This window comes from Trichosurus vulpecula, chromosome 6, assembly GCF_011100635.1.
Source record: "Trichosurus vulpecula isolate mTriVul1 chromosome 6, mTriVul1.pri, whole genome shotgun sequence".
In the NCBI taxonomy this organism is placed as follows: Eukaryota; Metazoa; Chordata; class Mammalia; order Diprotodontia; family Phalangeridae; genus Trichosurus; species Trichosurus vulpecula.
The window spans coordinates 232,626,700-232,649,950 of NC_050578.1; the positions used below are offsets into that span (position 1 = coordinate 232,626,700).

General features: G+C 41.5%; 1 protein-coding gene across 1 annotated transcript in view; it reads left to right on the forward strand.

The window, feature by feature from the left end:
• The window catches only part of NAV2 (neuron navigator 2), a 101,232-nt gene that overhangs the window by 13,730 nt on the left and 64,251 nt on the right, over positions 1-23,251 (forward strand). Inside the window, exons 2-6 of the mRNA XM_036763321.1 lie at positions 5,236-5,374; positions 14,498-14,789; positions 15,693-16,395; positions 18,943-19,407; positions 21,646-21,690. Of these exons, the coding sequence (XP_036619216.1) occupies positions 5,236-5,374; positions 14,498-14,789; positions 15,693-16,395; positions 18,943-19,407; positions 21,646-21,690 (1,644 nt within the window). The remainder of the gene's footprint in view (positions 1-5,235; positions 5,375-14,497; positions 14,790-15,692; positions 16,396-18,942; positions 19,408-21,645; positions 21,691-23,251) is intronic.

Sequence of the window (23,251 nt, forward strand, 5' to 3'; positions counted from 1 at the left end):
AATAATTATTAAACACTTGCTATGGATAGGGGACTGTTCTGGGTGCTAGAAATGGAAAGTCTGAAAGTAATAGTATCTACCCTTAGGGAGCTTACATTCTAGGCAAAATGCATAGTCTATATTTATTGTGTTTAAGAGCATTTAACCAGAGCTATAGGAATGGCAAAGATGAACAGACTAGTTTCCTGACATGTACCCAGATGACTCTAATGGAAGGCAGAACGCAATAACTATCGTCAGAGAAATAGAACGTGCTCAATGAGTGCCCCCCAAAAGAGAATATTTTAGGTGGGAGGACTTTAGGAAAAGGCTTCATGGAGACTCTGACATTTAGCTGGGCCTTAAATTCATGGAGAGAGAGAATTTTAAAGATGGGTGGAGGAGAAAGAGCGGCCTTGATGGATTGCACCGTATGCACAAAAGTCTAGAGATGGTAAACTATAGGGCCCACATATAGAAAACAGTGTGGACTAATAAAAATCATCTTTCTGGAAGGACCATTGGTCCTGGGATAAGGATGAGGAAAGGAGCATGATCTCTTCCAATTCTCTGACTGTTATCTTGGACTAATCACCTTTTTTCTGAATCTCAGTTCCCTCATTCCTAAAACGGGAGCTTTGAATTAAGGATTTCCAAGGGCCTTTCTAGGTCTGATTTCCTCTGATTCTAGCTTGCTATTCTGTGACATATTACCTCTTTTGATTTCCTAAAATACCATTAACCTTTTAAACCACTTTCCCATTGTAAATTCTAGTTGATCTGAAGGCTTTCTTACCTCTTTATCTCTTTTGGCATTACTTATTTAAGTTCACTCTACCCAACAGCCGTTTGTGTTTTCATGTTATTTCTCCTTTCCCTTCCCTTTTGCCTAGTGGATGCTTGCATTTTATTGATAGGCTTTCAGAGAGAAAGAGGGTAGAATCCTTATTCTTTTTGGTTTATCTCATTTTATTAACCGCTTGAAATCTCTTGATGTTTGTACACTTTATTATTTTCCATGTTAATGTTTGCTGCTAATTATGTCTCTACTATATATTTCATCTACCTCTTTATTCTTACTTTAGATTAGAAGTTCTTAGCCAGGGGTCCATCCGCCTTTATGTTAAATTATGGTAACTGTATTTTAATATTATTGGTTTCCTTTGTAACCCCATGTATTTTATTTTCTTTGTTTGAAAATGTTATTTTCAGAAGTCCATAAGCTTCCCCAGACTGCCCAAGGAGTACATGACACACAAACACGTTAAGATTCTCTCCATTGGGTCATTGATAAGGATGGCACATGAGGCCAAAGAAACATACTCCTTGGTCCTAAGTTTTGTATCTTTTCTTCTATGCCTAGTTATTTCATGATTTTATATGGAAATATTCATGTTTCACTCTTTCTAATTTCCCTTTCATTTCCTCTGTTTGCTCTCCTCCCCTCAATGAAATACTGTCTATAGAACATAATACTTAACCAAAAGTTGCCAGACCTAGTCCCATGACCAGGGCTGACTGTCCACAACTGTGCAATCAGTCACTGGATGGCATGGACACTTTGCCTTTGTTTCTTCTCAGGTGTATTTCTGGCTAGATGTCTTTCTGTTTCTGAATTGAGTCAGGGATGAGTTGCAATTCCTATAATATTAAGGAAACACTCCATATCCAAGCAGATTTTTAGTCACTAGTTATTAGACGCATTCTCCTACAGTATCTAGCATGGGACCTTGAACACAGCAGACATCTGATAGCTACGTGTTGAACGAATGAACCTTGTCTGCGTCAGCAGGAGCATCAAAATTAACATGTCTAAAACTGGACTCACTTTTCCACCAAAACCTGTCTCTCCTTCATTATTTCGATTGATGACATCACCCCTTTCCAGTAACCCAGACTAGAAATCTGAGTCATCTCTGATTCCTCTGTTTACCGGACACATTCAATCAGTTGCAACATCTCGTCACTTCTGACATCTTTCAGATTTTCCATATGCTTTCCATTCCCTATTTCAGACCCCCATTAGCTCTCACCTGTACTACCACAACATCTTCCTTACTGCTCTCTCTGCTTCATCTCCAGTCCATTCTACAAAGGTTCTGGTTTGAGTTCCCAAAGGCTACATGCGATCACCAAAGCAGGAGGGCATGATGTACTCAACACCAACGTGGGAAGAATAGAGTGTGCTCGTCAGCCGTGGGTGCACAGAACACTCTGTTGAAGTAGGATGATCAGTAGGAAGGTTTATGGAATTTAAAGCTGATGAGGCCTTGAGGGTCATGTAGTCCACCCTGTTATTTTCCAGATTAGGAGACAGAGGTCTGGTGAAAGGGAAGTAAGTTGCTGAAGATCACATAGAAGTCAGGTCATGAGTCCAAAACAAATTAACAGGATTCCAGAGCAAAAAATTTGTTGCTAGAACACTAACAATATCTCCACCATATACTGCCCCCCAAGTTATATAAGCATTCTTTTTCTTCAAAGAGACCTTAAGTCCTTAACTTTTATAGCAGTTATAACCATGGATCTCCCTATTAATCAAAGAACGTTGGACTTGGAGTCAAGAGACCTGAGTTCTAATGTAACTTCTGTACTTCCAGTCATGTGACCTTTGGCAAGTGACTTCACCAGCTCTAGCCTCAGTTTCTTGATCTGTCAAATTGAAATAATAATAGACTATCTCCCTCGCAGGGGAGATGTATGATAGCATTTTTTCCCCCGGATCTCCTGACTCTCCAGTGATACAATGATAGGGATTCTGTCATTTCGGGAAGTGGAAAAACATGACTCAAGGTCATTATGTTTATGGATCCAATGTACCTTCTTGAGTCACCTTTCTAGTAGGTACATGTTAAATAAGGTATTTCCTAAGGCCATGTGGCTTTAAGCTTTAAGACCCCTACTTTTTTTTCTGCTTGTCAAGTATTTAATAATAACTCGCCTTTACTTAGTGAGCTTAAGGTTTGCAAAAGCACTGTCTCCACAATCATCCTGTAAGATGATTGCGAGTATTATCCCTGTTTTCCGGATAATGAAACTGAGTCTCAGAGTAATTAAACAAACCAAAAAACTCTTGCCCGTAGCACCAAGTAAGGACATGTCAGAGGTCACATTCAAACTCAGATCCTAAGACTAGATCTCTTTCTACTCCACCATGTTACTTTGCAGACTTTCCCTGGGTTTTCAACTTGATTAAATGGATTTTGGAAGAAAAAAGGATGAATGTTGAAGGAGATTGTCATGGAAAGAAACTTTAAATAATGAGCATTTGTCTCCTTACCTGATTGGCATAGCTGGGCATGGGAGAGTCAGGAAGTATACTGGCTAGTTGAACAATACTGGCATTCTCAGTTGCTTTAGGGACTATGACTGCCTGGTTATTCTTGGATGCTGAGTGACCCTGTTTCCAACCTGTTGTAGAAGCTGTACAGAATAGCATCGTGGATAGGAGTTGTAGCTACCAAGGAAGCTGCTCAGTTGTTACCTGGCTATAGTTTTCCAACAAGTTGACACTTTCTCCATTTTGCTGTGGCAGTGAAACCTGAGATTTCATCTAATATCTGCTTTTCCCCCACCAGAGTCCTCCATGCATACTTTGCTTTCTTTTTTCTTTTCTTTCTCTCTCAACCACTTTCCAGGAATAATCTCTGCCTGCTGAATCTATTATCCAAGTAAACCTGGGTGGTAATGATAGGTTTAAGTAAGGTCCTTTTGACCTATAGAATTGGTGATGGGAATATGTATGGTCCATAGTTATATAATACTTTCAGATTTGAAAAATGCTTTATATACATCATCTTATTTGATCTTTGCAATAACTAGGCAAGAAAGGTGCCAATATTTTTCTGATTTTACAGCTGAGAAAATAGATGCTCAGAGAGGTAAATGGTTTGCCAGGGTCACACAACTGATAAACATCAGAGATGGATTTCTTATTTCAAGTCTAGCACTCTGGCCTATAGAAAAGCACCTATGAACCAAGCAACCTCAATTTGCTACAAAACATAAAGGCTTATGGGGGAAGTTGGGCATCTAATGCTTGTAGCCTGTAACTCATACTAAAAAAGTTAGCCATTGTACAATGGTTGGGGAATGACAGTATCAACAGATCAATGCAATGGAATACTATAATGCAATCAAGATGGATAAATCTGAGAAATAAGAATAATAAACAGCTGGTATTTTACATAATTCCCTGAGCTTTGCAAAGAGCTTTACAAATATTCTCTCATTTGATCCTCACAACAACCCTGTAAGGTAGGTGTTATTATCATTCCCACTTTGCAGATGGGAAAACTAAACCTGAAAGGGGGTGGGGGATTAAGTGAGTTACCCAGGTTCACATAGCTAGTAAATATTCGAGGCCAAATTTGCACTCAGGTTTCCTGGGTTCGGGTCCACTGTGCTATATGGCTACCAGTATATAAAAAATCAGGAATAATCTGCATAGGAATGATATAAAATAAAGCAGAAAATAAGGAAACATAGCTTATACTTTGACTCTATTAGATGAAAATATATGTACACATATATAGAAATGAAGAAAAAAAATTAGAGGGGTTCAGTAAGTAACTCAGCTATTATAGATATTTTACATGTTGAAATCCACTTATTCAAATGTATAATTATATGGTATGCTTAATTTGTTGATTATAATCAAACGATTGCATATAACAATTTTGTTGACCACAATCTTAACAGAAGCATTATATAATAGTGGATAAAGGGAAGAGAATAAGCATTTATATGGTGCCTACTATGTGCCAGGCACTATACCAGGCTTTTCTTAAAAAAAAAACTCCAAAGATCGCATCTCAACAACCCTGCAGGGTAGGTGATAATATTACAGTTGAGGAAACTGAGGCAAACAGCGGTTGACTTGCCTAGGATTTGGAATTGTCACAGTGAATTCTAATATTGTACAATGCAAAGAAGATGGGTACCTGAATTGGTAGAGGGAATTTTCCTCCCCAGGGATTGCCCTATACCTGTCTCCAATCATAAGAATGGCGTTTATTATATATTCATTATTCCAGATATTAAAATGTTCAGAATAAATCACTGAAATGTTAGCTCTCCTGCCAGCAGACAGAGAGTTGTTACCCTGCAGATGAGTCACAACAAATGAAAACTAGCTTTATTTCTGCGGTTTTATTACATTGGGAGGATTCAGGGGTGGTGCTTTTAGTCTGTGCTTGCTCCTCCATGGCTCGAGTGGCAGAAGGCTCCAATGTTCTGATTTGTTGGTTTCTGCAGCTGGGATGACAGCAGCTCTGTCAGCAGTGGGATCAGCGACACCATAGACAATCTCAGCACTGATGATATCAACACCAGCTCCTCCATCAGCTCCTATGCCAACACTCCAGCCTCCTCGAGAAAAAACTTAGATGTGCAGGTAAGTTGTCCCCATGGGGAATGGGGAACCAGTCCCAAGCTGCCCTCTGGGAAAAGAGCAGCAGACCTGGAGGAAGGGAACAGAATGACTGGGGTGGGGGGGTGTGTTAGTGGACCAGGCCCAAAGGGCCCACCACTGCTAAGGGGGCTTCTGGCCTCTTGGAGGCCTTGCTAACTCTTAACTGGGGCTCAAGGAAAAGAAGTCAGGTTCAAATATCTTGACATGATGACAGCTGTGGAGAGAATACAAGAGTAGAAGTTTAATTAGGGTTACTAATCTGAGTTAGGTCACCCTAAATTCTGGTCTGAGCTCTGATGTTACATCTGTTTCGCTTAAGGCAAGTGATTTATTTTTCCTCTTTTCTGAAACAAGGAGTTTGAGTCAGATATTCTGTCTTTTACCTTTAACGTTTTGTGACTCTGGTAGGATACTACATCATATTTGTTTCTGAAGTGCTTTCTGAAGGGAATACTTTCACTAAATTTTACCTCATTTTACCTTTAAAGTATTTTTTTATTACAGTAGATTATGGAAATACTTGTTTTATTCCATAAATTAAAAATAAAATAAATTATTTTTAAATGTTCATGAAATCATAGATTTAAAACTAGAAAGGACCACTGGGGCTCTTTCCAACCCCTAATTTTTACGGATAAGAAAATTGAGGTCTGTAAAATTGGAAAGTGGTCTCCCTAAGGCCACATAATTAATAAGTATCAGAGCTGGCATTTGAACCTTGTTCTCTGCCTCTGAGGCAGGTGCTAGGTGGCACAGTGGATAGAGCACTGGGCCTGGAATCAGGAAGACTCATCTTCCTGAGTTCAAATCTGGCCTCAAACACTTCCTAGCTGTGTGACCCTGGGCAAGTCACTTAACCCTATTTGCCTCAGTTTCCTCATCTGTAAAATGAGCTGGAGAAGGAAATGGCAAACCACTCCAGTATCTCTGCCAAGAAAACCCCAAATGGGGTCATGAAGAATCAGACATACCTGGGCAATCACAACAACTCTAACTCTATATCCTTGTTCTTTTCAAGATATTATTGTAGGAAGCTGAAGTATATACCACATAGTCATTGACTAGGTTAGGACCAAAACTCCAATCTCTTGACTTACGTAGGTTTCTAGTTTTAGTCACACCGTTATGCCAACATTGTTGGCTTTGTTCTATGATTCTTTTCTTCCTCCTCTCCTTTTCTCTCCCCTTTCCATTTTCTCCTTTCCTCTTCATTTTCCTCTCCCATTTTTTGGAGACTGTGTCTCCCTGTGTTGCCCAAGATGGAAGTGCCCAGTCCTACCACTGTTTGACATGGAAGCTTTGTGATTCTGACCTGGGCCCAGTTGTCCCTTCCATGGGCAGCCTGGCGGCTCCCTACTCCCGTGGAATTCGCCATATTAGTGCCAGTCTTGGTATAGACACCTTATCAGCTTTAGCCTTGCTGCAGCTCAGAACTCTTGAGCACAGGTGATCCACCAGCTTCAAATACTCCAGCAACAGGGTTTACGGGCATGTGTTTCCACACACATCCTGTCCTACGATTTCAAAGCCCCTTGTGCTAATAATCAGCTCTTACTTCCTGAACACATATAACTGGTACCACAGTCATGGGGGCTGTTACTAAGCACATGACTAATACTAAGCTAGGTAAAGCTTCCCAGAGGGGGCTCGAGGTAGGGCTGCTTTTTCCACGATCTCCTTAGTCTTTCTATTTCCTTCTCATCCAACTCTACCAAGTATGCCTTCATTTTCTACAGGTAACCCCCTTCATTGAAAACTCCTTGTTCTGAGTGCCCATTTTCTTTGAGAATAATGCTGAATAAAGGACATGTGAGGGTTTACATATGATTAAGTCTCTCAAAAATGTAAACAGTGACTGCCTAATGAGAGGTATTGGGTATAGCCTCCAGGGTTGCTTGTCACTGCATGTGTTTTCATTTTGAGCAGTATTTGTGTGTAAGTGCTATGTATGTGTGTATTTTTCTTTAAATCTTTACTGTACATTGTATACTCTGGGATACTGTCCTAGCATGGTCACCTCCCAATCAGGGAAATTAGAGAATTTAAATATTCCCAGCAAGTTGATGTCCTTAGCACAAACCATCCATTAAAACGTTGCAGATTTCTTCTAGTTTTCCTCTTTCATAGACACTTAACTTCCCTGAGATGCATACCACTCCCAAGGGGGAAAAATGCCTCAAGATAGTCCTTAGACAGCTGGTTTCAGAGCCAAAGGAATTTGGAATTATCAAGGCCTTTGACTGAGAGTAGCTGGTAATAACCGGTAACTCTGCAGAGAAAGATTTCAGTGTGTGGTTTCTCTTTTGTTTACTTGTTTCGAGATTGGAGCAAGGCCTGCTCTTAAATTGTGTATTGTATGACTCCCTAAGTCTTTGTTCCTGGGCCGAGAAGGCCATGTTAGATTCTCTGTTCAAGATTTACGGAGTTAACATCTGGAGGGTGTGGAAGTGATTTTTCCCTGTGACATATTCAAATCTAGTTACTGCTCTGAGACCTGTCCCTTGTGTTTGAAGAGTGGCCTATCCTCCTTTGCTACATGTTTAATTTCCTGTTGTTCATCTTGCAAGCATCTCATCAGAAAGCTTTAAGAATTAAAGCATGAGGAGTGAAACAAATGCCAACCTGAACAAATGTTAACCAGAAAAAAGTAAGGATTTTTAAAAGAACGATTTCACAGTCATTTTCCATTGTTCCCTAACCAGGGAGCGTCTTAAAGATCTGATTTCAGGAGACTTGCAACCCACCACTCTCCCTTTCCCATATTCTACAGATGAATGTTAAGGGCCATTACCTGGCATCCCAGAAGGATGTTAGTGACTGATAGAATGATAATGCAGTCATTTTTCTGAAACTATTCACCCTGAAATTTGGCACCTTCAGATTCTCAGTGATTTTTTTAAACACAAGATATCAAATAGGAATACAGATCTTTATGCCAAAGGAAGAAAAGATATGAGCACAGAGCAATGAAACTTGGTGAGAAACAAGATATGAATTCTGAAATATTCCCTTTTACAAAAGGGAAGAAAGAAGAAAATATGGGGGTGAAGCTAGGAAGAAAGAGAAAAACATAGAAAAAAGGTACTTTTCCAAAAATATGGGGTGTTCATTGCTTGTGGCACACCAAGAGCGATTTCTTCAGCCAGATTGGGGGAGGGGAGAATGGTAATAACCGTGGGGCAGTAGCTTAAAGTTAATTATCGATGAGGGGTTTAACTGCTTTCTAGATTATCTTTACTCCTGACCTAGCTTCACCCTAGTGTTATATGATCATTGTTAACTGAGGGTAGATTAGGTCTGTGTGCAGAGCAGATGACTGGGGGCATGAGCTTACATGTACATGTGTGTACATATGTGTACATGTGTGCATGTGTGTGCACGTATATGTGTACATGTATGCGTGTGTGTGTGTGTATTATAGGATGATATCTGGAAAGGATCTTTGGAGCCACCTGCGCAATGGATAGAGTGCTAGACCTGGAGTTGGGAAGACCTGAGTTCAAATCCAGCCTCAGACACTTACTAGCTGTGTGGCTCTGGGCGAGTCATTTAACCCTGTTTGTCTTAGTTTCCTCATGTGTAAAATGAGCTGGAGAAGGAAATGGCAAACCACTCCAGTATCTCTGTTAAGAAAAGCCCAAATAGGGTCAGGGAGAGTCAGACATGCCTGAAATGGGTGAATGACAACAAGCCATTTTCTAGAGTCAGCATAGCATGATGGATAAAGCAGTGGCCTTGGAGTTAGGTTTGAGTCCACGGATTTAAATTCTGCATCAAACTAGGTGAACGAGTCACTTAAACTCTCTGGAGTTCCTCATCTTGTCACATGAGGGTATTGGACTATGTAGACTCTAAGGTCCTTCTAGCTTCAAATCTGTGATTCTATGACACAGTCCCCTCATTTAGCAAATGAGGGAAACTGAGACCCAGAAATGTTAAGTGACTTGTCCAAGGTCACACTGGTAACAAGTGCCAGGGCATGATTTGAATTAAGATCCTTTGTCTCCAAATTCAAGATGCTTTCCACTCTTCATAATGCTCCAAAGGCTGGCATAGTAATATTTTTGTAATGACACAAATGTTAACTATCTCTTTTTGCTGGGAGGGTCATTGTGCTGTTTTTTTTTTCCCTTTGTTTGTGAGAGGCAGCATGACATAGTGGATAGACAGTTGGCATTGGAGCCAGAAAACTTTAGTTTGGTTTCTAATCTCTGCCCACGTCACCTGTATGGCTCTGGGAAAAATCACAACATCTCAGCCCTAGGCAACTCTGTAATACTATAGGATGCAAACAAGATCCCAGCATGCATTGGTAGAGGGAGTTTCCTGCACTTGTGAAATCAGAGGTCCAGTCCCAACCTCTATCTTCTTTATTTTTATATCCCTTTTAATGTCTAACACACAGCAGGAATTTATCCTATAAATGTTTGCTGAATGAATGAAGTAGCGATCACGTTTGCATTCAGAGTACCAAGGGTTGGGATGTTGGGGAAATGAAGGAACGGTACTCCCCAGCATCTGGCCACCTTTCTCACAATGCCTTGTTCTCCCATTTGGATGATTAATTGAGAGCTGATTAGAACCTTATTTCTACAATTTGTCCCTTCGGATGTTACAAGGCTCTTTGTGAAGGGGTTGATGGCAGGAGTTCAGGGCTTACAAAAAGTGGATAAATATTCCTGTCTCCCCCACAGTAATCACATGTAGACTACCACTTCCCCCATGGTCTGTGCGCTGGCACATAGGTCTTTTGGATACAATATTTTATTCTTTCCCAATTGCATGTAAAAACGATTTTAAACATTTTTTTTCAATTTTGAGTTCAAAATTCTCTCCCTCCCTCACCCTAAGATGGTAAGCAATTTGATATAGGTTACATATAGCACATTCTTCTTTAAGTTTTATTTTTCTCTGCAGTTGATCACAGAAATTGGCGTGTATTAAAAGGGGCTTAAAACCAGATCACTGAATCAAATCAAGGAACTTTGGAGTCATCTTCTTTAGCATTTTATAGATGAGGAAGTTGAGTCAATGAAAAAGGACTTGCCCAAAGACCCTGGGTAACAGAGTCGGGATTGGAATCTAGGTTTCCCGGCGCACAAGTTGGAGTCCTTTCTCAGGATATGTGAGAGTGTTCGAATGAACACAACATTGGGGCCTGGAGTCAGGGAGACCCGAGTTGGAATCCCACCTCAGCCACTTACTAGCTGTGTGACCTTAGACAAGTCCCTCAACCTCAGTTTCCTCACCTGTGAAATGTGTATAATAATAGCACCCACCTCCCAGGGTTGTTTTCAGGATAAATGAGATAATACTTGTAAAGCCCTTAGTACAATGCCTGGCGCATATCAGATACTATGTAAATGCGAGGTATTATTATTCTTATGTGAAAGAGGGAATTGACATGTGCATTGGCATTAGGACATGTTCAGCTGGACCCCTAAAGGCAAAACTAAAGCCATCTGGTAAGAGTTTTGGAGGTGGGTGGTGTGGTCTGGTGAAAAGAACACTGGGTTTATCATTGAGGAATTGGATTTTGAATCCCGCTCATCTACATGGGAGACATTGGGTGAGTAATTTCTCCTTTCTGGGGGTCATTTTCTCTGATGTAAAGGAAGGGGTCAGAAAGGATAATCTGTAGGAAACATGTTTCCACATTGTCAAGGGAAAGCTTCCTAACAATTAAATCTGCGGGAACAAAAGTGGAATGGACTCTATGTGACATGGTGGTGAATTCTGTGACGTTAGTGGTCTTCGGCGGTGTGATGGGAAGGGTGCTGGATGTGGAGTCAGAAAAGACCTGGTTTTGAATCCTAACTATATGACCATGAGCATGTCTCTCAAACTCTCTCTGAGTCCTAATTTTTTCATCTATAAAAAATGTGTATGGTAGTATTTGGGCTACAGGTCTATTGCAAGGATTGGATGATGCAAAGTATGTACAGAGGACTTTGGAAATTAAATATAGAAACATTAATATATATATATATAATATAGTTATGTAACAATATTATATATGTAACAGGTGTGTTTTATACACATGGTTATTGTGGTCAGGGATGTGATGAAGGAGGTTGGAGTAATATTGAGATGACCGTCTGTGAGGTCCATTCCGGCTCTAAAATTGTTTGCATAAGACTTCGTAACAACCTGGAAAAACCTACACGACATAATGCTGAGTGAACGGAGCAGAGCCAGGAGAACGTTGTGCACAGCCACAGGTATATGGATTCCGTGAGGACCAACCCTGACATACTGCGCTTCTCTCAGCAACCTAAGGGGCAAGGACAACTCCAGGGGACTCACAATGAAGAATGCTATCTTCATCCAGAGAAAGAACTGCGAAGTTTGAATACAGATTGAGGCGCACTACATGCTCGCCTTTTTTGCTTCTTTTCTTGTTTTCGTTTTTGGGTTTTTTTTTTTGGTTCTGTCTCTTCTTTCTCATGATTCATTCCATTGGTCAAAATTCTTCTCCACGACTTGACTAGTGCATAAATTAATTCAATGCGAAGTTATACATGACAGTTATATGAGATTCCATGCCGTCTTGGGGAGGGAGGGGGGAGGGAGGGGAGAAAAACTGGAACTCAAAACCATGTAGAACCGTGTGTGGTAAACTAAAAATAAATAAAGGAATTCAAAAAAAAAGAATTTAAAAAAAATTGTTTGCATAATTAATGCAATTGGGGAGGGTTAGGTGGTACAGTGGATCGAATGCTGGGCCAGTAGTCAGGAAGATGAGTCTTCCTAAGTTCAAATCTGGTTTCAAGCACTTACTACCTGTGTTACCCTGGGCAAGTCACTTAACCCTCTTTACCTCAGTTTCCTCATCTGGAAAATGGACTCGAGAAGGAAATGGCAAACCGCTCCATTGTCTTTGCTGAGAAAACTCCAAATGGGGTCATGTAGTGTGGGACATGACTGAAACTGAACAAAAAATTAATACAATTAGATTAGTATGGAAGGATGTCAACATTCATCTTGACAAAGACATTAAAAGTCAATTGTCCAGAAGTGAAAACTTGGAAACCCTCTTTTTATGGAAGTTTCCATTAGGCCATCTGAGAGCTGGGACAGTGGGCTCGTCTTGCATCCATCCTTGAAATGGGGAAGTCTTGTGACCGTGTTCTACACATTCATTCTCCTTTCTGTAATTCTTTGCTTGCTTCTGCTGCCTTGAGATTAGTAAGTGGGATCCAATTTCCTATTTTCTCCCCACTGGTCTAGCCTCCGGCGCATTCTAAGTGGCTCCTTCAGGGCACATTAGGAGATAAAATTAATCAGTAAGCATTAATTGAGCTACATTACTATATTCAAGGCTCTGTGATAGGTACAGTGGAGGATCTCAAAATGGATAGGGCTCAGTCTGCGGAGAAGTAGATGAAACAGCATTAACTGAACAAGTTAATTTATCCAAATTTCCAAATGAACCGTGCAGATTGCGAACAGACAGAGATTCAGAAGAGGGAGAGGGAGCCATGGCTGCAGAAGAGCCTGAGCTGACTCTCATAGGATCACAGGGAGTGAATGCTTCTAGCCTTCAGGGCTGGCTCATTATAGGGGGAAAGAAGGCATCCCAAACCACTCCGAAGGTTCTAGGTGCAATAATCTTATGTTGTCAAGTCTTTTCAAGTGAAAACTTCTTTTTGAAGAGTTTTTCCCCTGAGCCCCATGGCCCTTTTTGAAGTATTACAAAGCCTTGAGTTGAGACATAGTATAGCCATCCCAAAAGGGATCCAATGTAGCCCTATTATAGGGGGGAAATAGTAGACTCCTCAGTGCTTGGCCCTGTTGCTGAAAGCTGAGATTTAAATGGTCCCTGAGACCGCATTTGAATCCTCGATTTGGACCTTGACTAGCTATGTGACTCTAAGAAGGAAATCACTTCCTTAAGCCTCAGTTTATTCATCTGTGAAATGGGTCTAGTAGTACTTGCACTACTTTTTTATTCACTTTGTAGACCTTAAAGCATGCTATAAATATAATATTCTTCTCACTCAATGGAATGGATCTGGAATCTGGACTCAGAGAATCTGGATTCAGATCCTGGCTCTGCCACTTGCTACCTTGTGACCTTGGGCAAATCACTTAACCTCTCTAGGTCTTAATTTCTTCAAATGTGAAACAAGGCGCTTGGGCTAGGTGACCTTGAAGATCCCTTCCATTTTTAAATCTAAGATCTTATGGTCTCTTCATTGCAGAAGTGGAGAGAACCATGTGGGTGGAATATTGCATATTCTACTAGAAGAGGTTGATACGTTATTCAGTTTTCCTGATTTGTTTTTCTATCTTTAATCTTTGTTCTAAAGGGATGGCTCACTGAGGAGGAAACAAGGATCTATTCAGTTATGGATGGTGTAAAAATTTAAAAAGAAATCAGTTAAAAATTATAAGTTAACAGCATATAAATAAAGCTTTGGTTTGAACTCTACACACATCTGCTTTGATCATTCCCCTCTGCCTTTTAACATTTGAGGAAGTATTATTTTGGGATTCATTCCTTTTAGCTCCTGTGTCTCTGGCATATTAGGGTAAAGCTAGCAGCCCCTCAGCATGTCTCACTCCACGAGGAAGGCTGCAGAACTGTGCTGTATCTAGAAATGTAACTGCCAGTCAAGTGATAGGGAATCCAGAGAACAAAGAGAAGCTGGCTGAGTGTGTTTGAATACACAGAGATACTGGGGGCATATGGAGTTTGAGGATGGCAGCCTGGAGAAGCAAATGGCTTGAATATTGAAAGCACAGCACATCCTTGGTGAATTACTTGGACTCTTTTGTTGTTAGTGTTTTTTTTTTAATTTCTGGATCTCTTTTGCCACTTTCTCTTTCTCCTTTATACCTTCTCCTTGTTTTCCTCTCCCTCTTAATCTCCTTAGATATCATCATGTTTTCTCTACCTTTTTTGAACCCAAAGAAGGCAGGGAATTTGAGTAAGGAATTCAAAGCATGAAGCCAAAACTTTCTTTTTTGTAATGCCCAAGGAATAGATATCAATCTCTTTTTTTCCTTCCTTTTAACTGATTCAAAACACTGATATTTTCACGAGTAGCATTTCACACCTGGGGTCTGGGGAGAACTAACTTGGGGTCCTTTTTTTTCTAGACTGACACTGAGAAGCATTCACAAGTGGAGCGGAATTCTCTTTGGTCTGGTGATGACATCAAGAAATCAGACGGGGGATCTGACAGCGGCATAAAGATGGAGCCTGGGTCCAAATGGCGGCGGAACCCCTCCGATGTGTCCGATGAGTCTGACAAGAGCACCTCAGGGCGAAAGAACACAGTTATTTCCCAGACAGGCTCATGGCGACGGGGCATGTCAGCCCAGGTTGGCATCACCATGCCGAGGACCAAGACTTCTGGCACAGCAGGCACACTGAAGACTCCAGGGACAGGTGAGGCAAAGCAGGAAACTTTCCCAGACCAGAATGGTGTGCCTTTGAAACCAAGGATCAGTAACTCTTATAATGACATCTTTCTAGGTCCTCATGGATTTGCATTTGGGGGGGGGCGGGGGGAGTGTTTTGCAGTATATTTTCTAGTAGTCTTTCAAAAATGTACCTATGAATGAATGTGTATGTATACACATATACATATATATGCGTGTATGTATTTGCACACATACCCATTCTTCAAATCAGCCTAATTGGAATAACTTATTTTTAACCTATTAAACTATTAAAATATCTGTGTCAGATATATCAAATTAGTTAAACTGTGTACCAAGTAAAGACTACACTGATTTCTCAAACTAATTATGCCTGTGCAATTTTATTATGAATGCTTTGGAAAATGTGCAGTAAGCAAGCACAGTTTGTTTAAAGAGGTACACCCCACAGAAATGTCTGGGCAGTATTTTAGCTAGTGATGACCTGGGTTCAAATTCGGGCTCTACCAATTAATATATGAATGACCTTGAGCATGTTACTAAACCTTTCTGGGTCACAGTGTCCTCATCTGTAAAATTGGATGGGTGGATTAAATGACTTCAAAGGCTCTTTTCACCAATAGGATCCTAATGAGAAGAGACATTTGGTTTCCAGATTTCAGTTTAAGTGCTCCAGTGACTTCTCTTTACCAAAAGTGTTTTAAATGTTTGTGAAAAACAGGTATTTGCTAACAGATATAACACAATAGCATCAGACAAGGTTCTTTCCTTTAAAAGCTATTTCTTTTGCTTCTCGAAGGGAATTATCTTCCCTTGGGAGTATCATCCCTTCACAAGAAGGTGTTTCATATATTGATTGAATTCCTCTGTGTCTTGACTTTGGAGTCTCACACATTGATTTCTCTCTTAGGAAAAACAGATGATGCAAAGGTATCAGAGAAAGGAAGGCTCTCCCCTAAAACCACACAGGTGAAACGCTCTCCATCAGATGCAGGCCGCAGCAGTGGTGATGAATCCAAAAAGCCTCTTCCCAATAGCGCCAGGACGGCTACTGCTAATACCAACGCCTTTGGGTTTAAGAAACAGAGTGGCTCCACCATTGGGCTGACCATGATTACAGCCAGCGGAGCCACCATCACCAGTAGATCAGCCACCCTGGGCAAGATTCCAAAGTCTTCTGGGCTGGTGGGGAGGTCCGCCAGTCGAAAGACAAGCATGGATGGGGCCCAGAACCAGGACGATGGCTACCTAGCCCTAAGCACAAGGACAAATCTGCAGTACAGGAGTCTGCCTCGTCCCAGTAAGTCCAGTAGCCGCAATGGGGCTGGTAATAGATCCAGCACCAGTAGCATAGATTCCAATGTGAGCAGCAAATCAGCAGGTCTGCCTGTGCCCAAACTGAGGGAGCCTTCCAAGGCAGCCTTGGGGAGCTCTCTGCCAGGACTCATCAATCAGACAGATAAGGAAAAGGGAATCTCCTCTGACAATGAGAGCGTAGCTTCCTGTAACTCGGTTAAAGTGAACCCAGCATCCCAGCCAGCATCCAATGTGGCCCCAGCCACCCATCCTCCAGGAGCCAAGTACCCAGATGTAGCATCTCCCACGCTACGAAGGTAAGTTGTATCTTGACTCTCAGTTCAGATGATGCTGACTGGAATGGAAATGATTGTCTTGGGCAGTTTGCATTCTGTTTTGTTAGTAACAGGCCAGCTGTTTTCATCCACCTCTGTTTCTCACTTTCAAACCCGATGAGCCCTTGGGACACTGCTGCTGTAAAACAAAGAAAACATTTAGCCCTAGATCATTTTGGTGCCCTGGGCTGCCAATTTTAAAAAAACTAGATGTTTTCAAATAGGCAGAAGAGGAAGCTTGCCACTCTATAATACCTTGCCGGGCATACCTCAGCATTAGTTGCTAAGTTAAGAACAATCTTCCTTTTTTGATGATTCATAGCAGAGTTTTCTCTGGTCCCATAAAATGGTCATATTTAAAAAAAACCCACCTGGTATACCTAGTAGAAGTTGTGGTTCACTCAAAATTCTAACCGAGATATTAATTCAAATGAATCAATCCCTCTTCACTTTCTCTGCCCTAAACTGTGTTATTGTTGGTTTTTTTTTTTTGAAAGGATGAGAAGAGGCAAATGTGTTGATTAGAAGGGATTCTGGGAAAGGAACATTATTTCCTTTATGTCTTCCAAAGCCAATTTGCATCTCCATTTCCCACACTAGAGCAAATTTTCTCTAGGGAGAGAGATGGTCTGATTCCCTTATTTCTGTCTGGTCTCTTAAGTTATCACCATTCTCATGTTTTGGAGGTAACACTGGGTTGTCTCCTTGCTCCCCCCCCACCCCCCACCATCATCATTCTGTTTCAGTAAGGGTAGGTGGCCAGGAGAGTACCTCAGCTCCCAGTCTTCCCCCTCATGTCTTCTATGCTGTCCAGAGAGGTGAGACCCCACCATAGCAAATAAGGACTGAAGTTTGTTTTTGATGAATAGGAACATTTGAAAGGGCTTCCTAAATACCAATCTCCATGAAAGGTATAATGAAGCAATTCAACACTTACTCTTACTTGCCTAGACTTGATTATTTAAACTTCAAGAACTATTTTTTGAGCAGGGGAATCAAAGTTTGTACCCTTTGTTGTTCCAACATACTGCCTGGTAAATGAAACATTTTATTGCTTCTCACTTAATATATTATATGTAATATGCACTTTGTGTAGGAATTTCTTTTAGTAACTACAAAGGCATTTTCCTAGACCCATAGGCTCCTATAATCGCAGACTTGAAAATGTGTGCGGCTTCTTAGACACTACACTGAGCACTTTTCAACTAACTCTTGGAAAATTTAATATTTGATATCATTATTTTCCTTTCTCTAATTGATTAAACCCTTCATTCTCTGGTTGTCAAAAGAACCTGTATACTGAAAGCATTTCTCGTCAGGCATCGGTTATCTCATAGCTAAGCAGATAATAAAGCATAATTTTATGGTAAATGAGATTAGTAGGACTGCATTGGATATAAAGATCAAACTCACCTTAAAATCCTGTGGCTGATTTCAGGGGAAAACAGTGATCTAGTGTTCTTAGAGCTTAGTTATTGCTCTCCCTGGAAGATTTTTGAATGCTTAGGTCCTACAACTTTAAGTTTGATTTTTCCCCCTACACACACACACACACACACACACACACACACACACACACACACTCACACACACACATTTTAATAGGTGGGATATATTTCTTGCCTTTATATGATGTCTACTTTGCAGTCAAAGGCAATGAATACTGTTGACCTGCTATGAGGAGATCATGTTTTTTCTCCCATTCCATTCCATTCACACACATGGCACATGCCTGATAGTACACAATTATGTGATAATTGGACAAGGTGGGGCATGTGATCTGTAGGAGAAGGAAGCAAACTGGTACCTATGTGACTAGTAAGGACTGTTGTCTACTTAACACTCCTCCAGTTGTTGTTTTGAGGCTCAGGCTATCCAGTGTTAATGCCAGACGAGTGCTTTCTAGTCATTGGAGAGGCAACAGATGCCACGAAAACAAATAATTCCATGAAAGATGGATTTTCCAGGCTTCCAGGTGCAGATGTAGGCAGTTAGGCCAGTGTTTCCTAATTTCAGGTACTGTGCATGAAGGCTGGGAAAAACAAACTTCATCCAACAACCTAGGAAACCAAAATGACCATGACAAATTATTTCAGTTCATCTAGTTAGAGTGATTTGCATAGGTTTTATTCTTCTTACTAGATCATGAGCTCCATGAGGGCAACAATAGAATCTTCTGTATCTTTGCCACCCCAACATCTACAAAATGCTCTACTGCATTTTCAATGAATTATTGAAGGAGTGACAGGATGGGCACCCAATAATGAACGGTATTGAATCAAACACTACCTTCCTCACACCTCCATTCCTTACCTTCTTTAGCTTGGAGCTACAGTTAAATCATTTTTGTAGGACTCGGAGGACAGACCTGGGAAATACCCCAAAATGGAAGGTTAGCCATTTTGGTAAGACAGAAAGCATCCCCCTTCTGCAGATTCTTTCTATCTTCTTTTCGCTGCCAATCTCTTTTAAAGCTCTTTGCCTTTGGCACTGAGCACTCAATCCCCACAATGCTTTGTCTCTTCACAGACTCTTTGGTGGAAAGCCTGCTAAACAAGTGTCCATCACCACAGCTGAAAGTATGAAAAATTCAGTGGTCATCTCTAATCCTCATGCTACTATGACCCAGCAAGGCAACTTAGAGTCGCCCTCTGGCAGTGGCATTCTGAGCAGCGGGAGCAGCAGCCCACTGTACAGTAAGAATGCTGACATGAACCAGTCTCCGTTAGCCTCTAGCCCCAGCTCAGCCCACTCTGCTCCTTCCAATAGTCTCACATGGGGCACCAATGCTAGCAGCTCTTCGGCAGTGAGCAAGGACGGCCTTGGATACCAGTCCATTAGCAGCCTTCACACCAGCTGTGAATCCATTGACATCTCCCTCAGCAGCGGAGGGGGACTGAGTCACAATTCTTCCACTGGCTTGATCTCTTCCAAGGATGACTCCCTCACTCCCTTTATAAGAACCAACAGTGTTAAGACCACACTGTCAGAAAGGTTAGTGTTTCCATTCTGTTTGATTTGTCATCATAAGTTATTTAGAATATCAGCATCCTAAAAAACCAGGAAAGTTGTAGCAGGAGTCCCCAAAAGTGAATTAACTTTTAAAAAAAATTTGGATCTCTTTCCTTTTTTGATCTATTGATACTGTTATAGTTTACAAATAATACTAGAACTCAAACTGATTTCTCACCAGTTTGATATTACACTAAATATGAAAATATACTTTCTGCTGTCTTTTTGACTTTGGTCATCCTCAGTGCTCACAGCTGTTGGAAGACTTTGGTTTAATTCCTTCCCTTTGAAATGATATTCACCCTTTGAAATCCTTCTAACAGTCATTTTGTTCTTTTCCCCGCCTTGAATCAACTTTTTTCTTCCCTCCCTTTAGTAATTCTGCCTCAAAGTAGTTTGTGTATTAAAGAGAACAGTTGTTCTCCTTAATAGGCTTCTGGGAAATTTTAGGGTAGTTCCCCAGGGTAGCTGGGTTGTTACAGTAGCAAGCAGATGGCAGGGGCCCTACCCGAAGGACTGCCTAGACTAGGAATTTGAAACTTAGAAATCCCGAGCTTCAGCTGGGCAGTGTTTCATTTTGGTGTTGAGTCATGTTGCATTTCTTGAAGTGGGAGGAAAAAACCTAACTAGCTTTTGGAAAACTAAAATGTTCTGATTACTGTGTTTAACAGCTTCCCTGTCTTCAGCATTCTTGGCGCTAATATTCCTTCTCTTGTTTTCTGTCTGATTGGACTTATTCTTCTAGCCCTCTCTCTTCCCCTGCTGCTAGCCCTAAGTTCTGCAGAAATACTTTGCCCAGGAAACAGGACAGGTAAATGATGTTCTTTTCAGGCAGGCGACCACACAGGGCCTCCAGGTTTTTCCATTCACTTATCTAAAGTTAGATGTTTGTTGAGGAGAGGCTGCTGGGTGGAGGCCCCCTCTCTAGTGTTTGTGGATTTGGTATCATTTGTGCTACTCAGACATGCCAGTGAGGGTCTGCTCCTTTCCTTTTTGAGAACTGGAGGGAAGGTGGCAGGGTCAGGAGACTCCCTTGCCCTTCTCAAATATCCTAGGAGAAACTCTCACTTGCATTTCAGCCTTCCTGTGGCATGCTATTTCTCCCTCTCCCCAAGCCCAGCCCACTCCACCTACCACCACCTGGCAGACCTCTCTCACCTTTGTCTCCATCTACCAGTGCAGTCCCACAATTTCTCCTGCTGTAAGTAAGTGGCTCACTCTGATTTGGCTTGTCCTGACTTGGAGGCAGCTTTGTTCCCATGTGCCCATTTTCCATGATGATAGCAATATTTTTTTTTCAAAAACAATGAATCTGAGAAGAATAGAGAAAATGAAAATGGCTAAGCTGAGTTTTGCATGAAGTTTCCCAATGGCTGTTTCATTGGTAGACTTTATCCTTGATACAGGTGAAGGTAGACTTTATTTAACAGAATAAGTAGATGATTTTTTTTCTGTTAAAAAAAAACACCACTCGCATTACCCCCTCCCCAATTTGCCACACTCATGAATCAGTGCTTTAAATACTTACCTTTTGAAAACAGCAAGCTGCAGCATGCCCAGCAGAGGCCTGGCTCTCAGTTCTTAGATACTGCAGCAAGGGCTACTGAGGTTGAGACAGATGGAATTCACTTGAACTACAACTGAATTCCAAATATGCAGACTCCTACAAGCTTTTGACCTCTCAAAACTCTCTAAGTAGTCCCTTCCCCCCACTTCATCTCACACACCTCCAGAGTCTCCCCGCCTTCCTCTACACCCCCTCCCCGCCCCAGCATTTAAGGAGTAAGCCAAAGCTTGGGTGGGCTAGATAGAGGGGAGAATCTGGCACCCCTACTCTCCAGTTAATTTTGGTAATGGTGACTCAGACTAAGGAGCCCTTCTTTCCAAATACACTGGCTTGTGGATCTCCCAAAGCCAAAGGACACCCTTGGTTTTGTGTGGAGTGGAGTGCTGGCTTTGGCCCCTGGGTGATGGCATGGTACCTAATGCATGGATAACTAAACGGTCCAGGGATCAGGTCATCTCATGTATGTATATATGTATGTATTATTTGTACGTACATATTGGTTGCATGCTTGCTTAGATAAAAGATCGTTAATTTTTCCTCTAAAAAATGTGGTCTGGGTGTGGATACCATTCTCTTGCTCCTGCTCTTTTAATCTCCTCCCCCCACCTTGTGTTTCTCTGAAGTTTTTTTTTTTTCTTTTAACTCTCCTACAGTGACCCGCACCTTGATAGGAACACTTTGCCTAAGAAAGGACTCAGGTATTGGTGTTTCCTCCTAGCATACTTGGCTTTTGTGGTGGCTTGGGCACTTGGCTGTGTGTGTCTTTCTTGTGGCTGGCAGCAGGGTGGGATAGGAGAAGGTCATCTGCTTCAACAGCTGGACTGTTTGGGCCAGGCTCCTCTGACCCTCCTGTCTTTACCTCCCCATCCGGTGGCTTGTTTGCTTGAGCAGGAGCTGTGGCTTTTGCAGACTAAATCCTGAAAAACCGGCACTGGGCAAGAGTGGGGAGCTACGGCCTGCCGCTTTTGTGGCCAGGTTAATCAGCTCAGACAAATTTGCCATTATAGCACTGCTCACGGAAACTATTTTTCCAAGAATAAAGGGCACGATTTATAGCATTTTCATTTACTTGCTAGGACAATGCAAGAAAGGGCAAAAACCAAAAAAAAAAAAAAAACCAACCCAAAACAAAAAACTGGACTGTGCTGAACCGTGGATTTGGACTCAGAACCTCTGCTTGAATCCTAGTGGGGCTACTTAACCTGTGTGACTGTGGGCAAGTCACTCAACCTCTGAGTCCTGATTTTCTCTTTTGTAAAATGAGGAAGTTGGACCTTGTGATCCTAAGGCCACTTCCTGCTCTTAATCTATGATCCTATGGTCTGTGGTCTTTTTTCTTTTTTCCTTTTTGCCAAATAAAAATGTTGCTAATAAGGGGTACTTTGCTGAATCTAGGATATCCTGACTGAAAATTGAGATCAGCTTTTGACGTGCCAAAAGCATGTACATCTGTTTCCTGGGGGAAAACTTGGAAAACACCCACCAGAAAGGATTTTCCTTTCTATTCAAACCAAGTGGGTGGTTTTGGCTCATTAGCAAGGCAAGCCCTGGCTAAATGAAATGCTATAAGTCAGTCCTGCTTACGCTATGGCGGTCACTTCGCCCACTTGAGAGGTTTTGACTTCCTTGCCCTCCTTCCAGGATCCCCATCTCACGGCGGCTGCTACCATTTTTCCTGCTCTCTTAAATGCTTTGTTCTTTGTAGCAGGTGGTTCACCCAGCACTGGGTATGAACTGCTTGGTCACACATGGGACGTGGAATGGAATGTTTCATTGCTGTCATGTGTATGTGTATTTACCAACCTATAATTTTTAAGGCTGAAACATATTGACCTGTAATGTAAGGTAGGTAGCTATACTTCCAACAAGGGCTTAAAATAAAGCAGATTCTGGGCAAATAGTGTGCTGGGAGGAAAAAACCCCAACAGTTTCACATAACTCATCTTTCCATAACGCTTGAAAGGTTAGCAAAATGTTTGCAAAGTGTTTTATGTACGTCGCTTCACTGATCCTCAACATGACTCTGTGTGGGGTAAATTTTATTATTATCTCTTGTTCAGTTCTGAGGAATTTGTGACTCAAATACTTTAATGACTTCCCAAGTGAACCATAGCTAACAAGTATGGGTCTGGACCCAAAACCCAGGTCTCTCAAATTCTCAGTCCAACCTTCTCTCTAATAACCCTCACTTCTCATCCTAGAGATCTTAGGGAGCTCAACCCTGTAGCACTTGAGTATGAGCCCCTAAAACATTTCTTC